An 8,389-nucleotide genomic window follows, 5' to 3' on the forward strand; every position below is an offset into this window, starting at 1 on the left:
TGGGATATTTCCTCTGCTGTGTGTGTGTGTGTGTGTGTGTGTGTGTACAGCTCGCCTGCAGGCCTGGGTCAGTCTCAGCTCTCTGCACACACTCCAGCTCTCTGAAACTCTGCAAATGACTCCTCACATTGAGCTAATTCTGTGGTTTTGTCTTAGAGGAAAAATTCACCCAAGCAGAGCTTTGAACGACCAAAAGCAGACGATGATGAAATCAGATACTCCTGTCTAAAATGTCTATGTTAAATATTCTCACCTTCATGCCGTTGTGGAAGAGTTTCCCCACAGATCTGATGCAGCCGTCGGGCCGCTGGTGTTTGGAGAGCCACCTCCTGGCTTCTTTAATGTGCTTGGCGTGCACATATATGTATGGTCTCGCCCCGCCAAAGGACTTCATCACAAAAGAGGTCAACCTGAAAGACACCAAACACACACACACACACACACACACACACACACACACACACTTTTTAGCAAACAGATCCAACCACGTGTGCCTGTGTTGGTAACCCCAAGATGAACCTCGCTTCAGGACAATTACATAACAGCCTCCTGTCTCAGACGAACACAGAGCGCCTGGCCTGTGCTGCATCCACAACTATCATAACAACAATCATATTCCTCCGAGCTGCACACGAGCGCAGCAGAATAAAGACAGCTGGAGCTGACAGACAGGCAGCGAAAGTAAAATATCCACATCGCTTATATTTGGATCATAATTCAGATGTAATGCTTCTGAAGGAAGTCATTTACAGACATGTTACATTACACTACACATGTTGCACTATAATCAGAATGGATGGTACGGACCAACTCTGCTAAACTCCACTGATTCCAATGATATTTTAAGGTGCACAAAAATATGCAATGATTAATTTTTTGGCCCCTTACATCAGCCATCATCTCAAATTGTGTTTCTGACCACCTGACTTTCCTTTAAGCTCTGTTTTTGGTCTCCACCATCCCGAAAAAAATATCTGGCTCTAGCTCTGGCTGCTTAATGCTACACTATGTTCACCAGCTAGCAGAGGTGTGGACTCAAAAAACACAACTGGACTTGGACTTTAACGTCAGTAACTCGTGACTTCACTTGGGCTTGAGCCTTCTGACTTGAAAATACCTTCTTCCAAGCCCACAGAATAAAAAGTGTGTCATTTAAAAATCCACAAATCTATTAATTTTCTTTTATGTCCTGAATCAACTAACATTAACGCCCGACAAGTTGACACTTTACTCCCCAGATCTACTTTGTCAGCATTTGGTCAAGTTGTAAGAAAGAACCGTGAAGAACCAAGTTTACATTATGAGCGCCATTTGGAAAACAATGATACCAAAGATAACTCTGTTCATGAACAAAAACTTTGTGGTGGTTTACAAAAAACAAATTGCTTTGTGCAAAACATGAAGGCTGAAAATTACAGATGGAAACGCAACAACATCCATCTTTGTTTGACAACTGAAGTTGCCCAAAGAACGGTAATGCCTGGTTTAACAGTCCTTGGTTAATCTCTAGCTAAATGACTCACATGGTTTTATACAATGGCAAATCACCAAGATGTATAACATACATTTATAGACCTGGATAAATTTGCTTTGATGTAACAGTCATTATACCTGTCATGCTAAAAAATTAGGGCTGCCCCCCTGAAAGTCGACCAAACCTTAGTTGACTAGAAAGATCATTAGTCGGCAAGATGTGAAACTCTATCAGGAGCTGTGTCCACGCTCAGCAGTCAGACAGGAGTCAGGTTAATTTCCAGGGCTGGTACCTGCGGTTATTCCACAGGCTAGTTAATAACATGTCGGGCAGGAAATCCAAAGTGTGGGATCATTTTGAGAAGGTGAAGGACGAACCCAAGGTGATATGTAAACTCATCTTCATTGGTCGACTACAAACATGACGTATCATCTGAAACATGGAAGTAGCTACATGCCCATTAGCCCACAGCGTCATTAACAGGCGGCTCGCTCAGTGTGTGACATGCACTTGTAGATAAAATATAGGCCTATATTAATGAAGGTTCATTAGTACGGTTTGTATTTCTCTGTAATGTAGCACAGTGTTAACAATGTTACTGATACTATTCTTTCTCACACCTTCAACTCAAACCACCAAAATATATCATTTAATTATTACATTTATATCAGAAACATGCAGGAGACTAGTCCACTGATGGACCTACATGATGACTGTTGGTCGAGTAGGAACATTCTTAGTCGGGGGCAGCCTTACCACTGGCTCATCTTGCCCCACTCTCCCCTACAGTGGATTTATCAAAGCTTTTTCCTATAACAGCTGCCTGCTACATGTTGAAATGGGGTTGATGTAGAGTTTGTAAGCCTGAAAACCAAAACAATGGCGGTAAAAGAGGCTAAAAATGTCATATGACATGAAACTTTGAATACAAATCTTAATATTTTCTCTCACTTTGTAGCAAAGTCTTTATATTTTTAGTGATATGAACAATTGCGTCCAATGTCCTGCTGGAATTTTAATGTAATCAAACACTTGAGAGCCCTAGTTTCTCCTGACAACAAACACACACCCACACACACACTCACCAACTGCCAAACTGCCCAGCACCCTTTCAAACAGCAGAGGGTTTGTTAAATCCCCCGAGGCACTGTGCTGTAAGCCCATTAAATGCAAATATTAATATTTTCTGGCAGGTTCCCCATAAAGTAAATTATTAGGACGCTGGCTGGTGCCAAACACCAGAAAGGACTCACTGTATGTGTGTGTGTGTGTGTGTGTGTGTGTACCTCCCACTGTGTCTGTGTGTCATTTTTATTCTGTCATCAAATGAAGTGTGAGATTTGAGCTGAAAATATTCAGATGAACAGCAAAGCTCGAGATAAATGTTTGAAAATGTTCTATAACCACTGATGCAACTTCATTATATCACCAGTTATATAATCACGAACATATTTTATTATTCATATTATTTTGGGACTTCTCAAGTGACAGGTGTGTCGGTAAAATGAGCAGACAGTGGGTGGAATTTCTGGTTCCTCCTGAGTTTTATAGATCTAACTAAAACTTAAAAGTCCATAGTTCATAGTTTCATATGTAAAATATGATAGAATAACTATTATTATTCTAAAATAACATAAAATTATTTTTAAAAATGCCTCTTCTAATTTTAAAAAGTTTGTTAATGTATGAAATATGCTCCATCATTTCTAAAAATAATTATATATGTTCTTATATTAGCTACAATATTAAATTGGTTTCATTTACAACTGACTAACTTTGTTTTTTCCTCTTTAAAATGAGTCAAACTGGCGACCAGTGTCTCTACACATGTTCACAGAAACTGTCATGGCCATTTCACAGCATCATTATCTGCATCATCGACTCATTACATCACTGAGTTTACTGACCAGGTGTTTCCAGACTCATCGCTCTTCCCGAAGGCACTGTAGGAGCCGTCGTCATGTTTGTAGGTGAGTTCCCTCTGATATCCTGCAGCACACAGACACACATGAACAAAACTGTCACATTTACAAACTTATGCTCCAGACAGACAGACAGACAGACAGACAGTGCGAGGAGGGAAGGGGGGCTCCGTCGGTGAGGGCCTGTTCTTTCACACACCGATGAGACGATGAAATACAATCCCCGAAGGCTGGTTTAAATAATAGATCCAAGAGACTGAAGGCAGATGTCAGAACACTGCGCAGCAATTTATAACACTATGAGACAAGATTTTAAAACTTTGGAGAGTTATTACTGTGATGATCATTTTATCTTTAATGATAGTGAGGTAAAAAAGAGTGAAAATACAGCTTTCATGTGACACAGTGATTAACCAGAGATGTGCTACTGCATGTATTTAATGGGCCAGGTAACGACCCTGTCTGAACATGGCCAGCCCAACCATTCATTTCTTTTAACTCTAAACTAAGTGTTATGTAACGCAACTTGCCCCTATATCAATACAAACGGTGTTGTCTAAATTTGTATCTTGCTTGAAAATATACTGATACTAGTCCATACCCACTGAGTGCACAGTTGCCCACGTACAGTTTCACATGGTGTGTGTTTGGGATACAGGTCGTAGGAAATTGCAGATTAAATAGTCAAGTGAACCCATTAAGAAGAGCAATGTATTCAGACAGAGTGTTTGTGAATTTGATAGTACGATTGCTTTATTTAAAGTACAGTTGTACCATTGCCAATAGTGGGATAGTTAGTGGGCTAAAACTGTACATTAGTAGTTGAGGTAGCACGTTGAAAGGCAGATAGTTAAAGTGTTTATATGTTGTATTGACTTAAAAGTGGGGCGCACTGGTAGTTCACATGGGAAAGGTGCGGCTAGACCTCATTGCAGCGGTGGGGGTTGGAATCTGGCCTTCGTTCATTTTTCTGTTATTATAGCGCCACCCAGTTGCCAATTAGAGTTAAATTTCTCCAGTNAGTTTTCCAACTTTTGCCAAGAGGGAACTTTAGATATTGGTCCCTAGATTATGTTCACCCAGTTTCATGCAGATCGCTCAAACTAACTAACTGATACTGTCTTAGTAAAAATAATATGCCAACATTATCAACATGGTATTACATTAACAAGACATTTCTTCCCCACACTCTGTCCGTCACAGCTGGAACGCAACGACTCACCGCTCTCCAGGAAGCGTGTCGCTCTGTCCTGAATTTCCTCGGTCAGCTGACCGGTGCTTTTCAGGTAGTTGAGGATGAAGATGTTGGGCGCAAACAGCACCATGTTCTGCTCCCCGCAGCCGTACGGCATGGCCAGGAGCTTGTCCAGGTTCTTCATGGCCCGGCCCATCAGATCACCTGCAGAAGCAATGAAAAGGTTAAAAAACATGCTGAAGTCTTGACAGCTAATGGGGAAACATCTCAGTAAGTGTCTTCATATAGCGTCACTGACCCAGCACAGAGACAGTGGCCCTGGCTGATCCAGCCACAAACATCTCAGGCATCAGCAGAGAGATTTTCTTCTCCACAGGTCCGTCTGACGACACACAAAGAAGGAAAGACAACACATAAATCATACAGGAAAAAGAGAACAGCTTGACATTTTGCAAAAGAAGCATATTCACGTCCTGAAGTTCGTTAAGAAGATCTACACCTCTCTGAAACTACAGAAAACAGCTGCTTAGCTTAGCCCATCATAGAGCTCTGACTCTCTGGCCGAGTTTGACTGGGCCCAACTTGACCCGACAGGTTCTGGCCGGGCCAGGCTGTAATTTCTCATGACTGCCCCCGGGCCTGAATCGGATCAGGTTCACGCCAATTTAGCAGCGGTTTTTTTTCTGTAATGAAACTGGCAGCTCTCGAGCGTACATGGCAGGAGTTATAATGGACTAAATAAAGAGGAAAGCATGGGAGGAGACAGGAAACTAGAGAAAGATAGCGAGGGGCTGCAGGCGACTTGGCTGGCAGTGTTGGCTTCTGCCTCCCCAGCAGTGGGAGAGATGGGCCTAACATACAGCCAAGAGAGGTGGTCATCATCAGCACGCCACATCGCCATGGAACGCTGATGACAGACTACTGTAATGAAGCTCCAGCGAAAGTTCAGTCAGTGAAACAATACTTTTCATGCTCAGGCTGTAAGTTTCTTTCTCACCCTGCCATTCACGCCTTGCACGTATGCTCACTCACTGTCTCTAGGTGTCATTGTCTGGATCGGTCAATTGAGTCATCAGATGATTCTGGTTCTTTCTTGCTGCTCCCTCCACTTCCCCATCACCACCTAGTCTTTACAGATGCATCAGCCTCATCAGCCTCATCAGAATCATCAGCCACCACCACCAGTGTCTGGACTCCATGGGGGGATTTATCCTGCTGCTGCACAGATGTCCCTCGATCACACAAACTCTCCCTCAAGACTTTTGTTGAATCTTAATCAGCACAAATCATCTGTTCATCTCTACACTCATATTCTGTTTTTAATTTGGCTCCGGCCAAAAACTGCTGCCATGGTTCAGGCTCGGGTCGGACTTGTACAGAAACTGTGCAGGTATCCATGCAGGGTCAGGCCTGACTTTTTTGGGCCCAATCAGAGGTCTATCACATAAAACTATACTTAGCATTTTACATCTTTGTTACGGATTAAACAAACAAAATGAACACGTTCATTAGTGAGCTTCAGAGGTGAGGACTCAACCAGTCTAGTCTTTATGCTAAGCTAAGCTAACAGTCTCCTGGCTTTGATACAGGTACTTATGTGCGATTTTATTTTAACACTAACAAACAAAGTCAGTGTTCCCAATGTAGCAACCAAATCACAGCTGTCGTTGACCTTTTGTTCTGACATGGTGGAAAACAACGACAACCTCACACTGAACGACAGCGAGAGCTTCTGACACGTCTCCATGACAGATTGCTCTGCTCAAACTGACAGGATCAAGATGGCCGCTGACCCCCGTGACCTTCAGGTACCAGATGCTGATACACAGGTTGTCTGTGAACACTCACCTGCAGGACAGAGGAGGGCGTTGTGACTGACCATCTGTGGCGTTCCTTCAGCCTTGTGGGGAGAAACAAAGAAATATTTCATTACAAGACAACATAACAAGCCCAACTAACAAGTCTTGTGTGCATATCAAGGCCTGATGTATCTTTCGCTGAGCTCCACACACACATCAGTGAGCCAAACTGTTGCACTCTGTGTTCTTTCATCACCATGAACAGCGGTTTATTTTGACTCAATCCCACATACATCGTCCTGCAGCTCCGAATATTCACTAGGGCACCAAATGCAGCTGAAAATAGTCCCCAACAAATGCACAATTAGGGCGTACACATAGACCTTTACCTTTGATCTATAACCACCAAAATCTAATTACTTTATCACAAAGTTCAAGTGAACATTTGTGCCAAATTTTGAGAAATTCCCTCATGCTGTTCTTGAGATATTATGAAAATGGAACAGACGGACGACCTGAAAACATTATGCCTCACTCACAAAGTCATAAAACAACAAGTATATAAAGTATGTCCTTATTAAGCACAAATATGTGACTGATTGAACCTTGACATGTGACACTACCACCTACGAACTGTCACATTTGTTTGTCTGCAACACGTCTTCAACCTCAGACACTGTGCTCCTGTCACCTTTGCACTCGGCTGTGTGGTGTTGTGTGTGACAGTCACTGACCTCCACCAGCAGGGTGCGGACCACGGTGTCGATTTGGCCCATGTCGGGGACGGTGGCCACCTCGTTGCCACACAGTATGTCAGTCTTCAGGGCCTCTGCGCTGACCTTCAGATTCACCTGACCTGAGTGCACACATACACAGTCTTAATCCGAGAGCAGGGCTGTATTGATTAGCGCTCGCACTCACTGTCACACTGTCACATTTTGTGTACGGAGGCAAAACAGCTTCCTGTCTGCTTTTCAGTCCAACTCATTATCCTCCCTGTTCCTCCATCCCTCCTCCCTGTGTTTTCCTTCCTCCCCCCTGTTTCCTATCTCTTTCGCCCTCATTAATCCCTATTTGTTGCCTTATTATACCGCTCTATCTCCCACCCCCTCTCTTTCTTCCTTCACAGCCCACAATCCTTCACACAGAGGACAAGTACAGATCACCCCCCGAGGGAGAGGTTTCTGAGTGTTTCGTCAGAGATACTACCTGACTTGTTAGTACAAGTGATTGTCAGCATTCCTCTAAGGGGGAGTTAGAGAAGCGCAATTTGACATTCATCAGAGCCTCGTCTCCATCCGTGCTGATGGAGGCTGATAGAAATCCTCTGCTTTCAGGCCAGGCAGCGTTACAACAACAGCCCCCTGTCTTTGCTTCCAGCGGTGCAGACGCAACAGCTGTCAGTGCCCTTAATACAGATTAATTAGCTTGTTCTGCCTCATCTGTGTCACTGAGAGCGCAAGTTTGGCATTGGACGGAACAAACAACATCAGTATTTAATTATAAAGATGTGAAGACTGCTTTAGATTATTAGCGACACTAATAACAGTCACTTGGAAATGTTCTTTGTAGTAATGAGGAGGCAGAGAGAGCAGAGCTGACGCTGTTTGAGACGAGCTTCAATCCAGTTTTGAAGAATATGAATAAGTATTTCTAAACTGAATCTTATAGGTGAAATGTGCATGGATTTAACATCAAAATTAGACCCTGTGAACTCTTCTACATTAAAAGGACCATGCCAGTGTCTTTACAATACTAATTCCAAGGCACGCCATAGGGTTTAGAAGCTATACTCACATTCACAAATTTAATTTCATACCTTTAAAGCAGCCACTTACAGTGGGGCAAAAAAGTATTTAGTCAGCCACTGATTTTGCAAGTTCTCCTACTTAGAAAGATGAGAGAGGTCTGGAATTTTCATCAGAGGTACACTTCAACTATGAGAGACAAAATGAAAAAAAAAATCCAGGAAATCACATCGTAGGATTTTTAAAGAATT

At 42.9% G+C, this 8,389-nt stretch overlaps 1 protein-coding gene across 3 annotated transcripts in view; it reads right to left on the bottom strand.

The window, feature by feature from the left end:
• LOC126403976 (alpha-2-macroglobulin) overlaps positions 1-8,389 on the bottom strand; it is a 44,125-nt gene that overhangs the window by 10,164 nt on the left and 25,572 nt on the right. For all 3 annotated transcript variants that reach the window (XM_050066890.1, XM_050066889.1, XM_050066888.1), the window contains exons 21-26: positions 7,125-7,246; positions 6,440-6,491; positions 4,890-4,973; positions 4,619-4,795; positions 3,382-3,463; positions 254-410 (exon numbers count right to left, since the gene is read on the bottom strand). In XM_050066890.1, the coding sequence (XP_049922847.1) occupies positions 254-410; positions 3,382-3,463; positions 4,619-4,795; positions 4,890-4,973; positions 6,440-6,491; positions 7,125-7,246 (674 nt within the window). The remainder of the gene's footprint in view (positions 1-253; positions 411-3,381; positions 3,464-4,618; positions 4,796-4,889; positions 4,974-6,439; positions 6,492-7,124; positions 7,247-8,389) is intronic.

The sequence above is a fragment of the Epinephelus moara genome, chromosome 2 (genome assembly GCF_006386435.1).
Source record: "Epinephelus moara isolate mb chromosome 2, YSFRI_EMoa_1.0, whole genome shotgun sequence".
Classification (NCBI taxonomy): Eukaryota; Metazoa; Chordata; class Actinopteri; order Perciformes; family Serranidae; genus Epinephelus; species Epinephelus moara.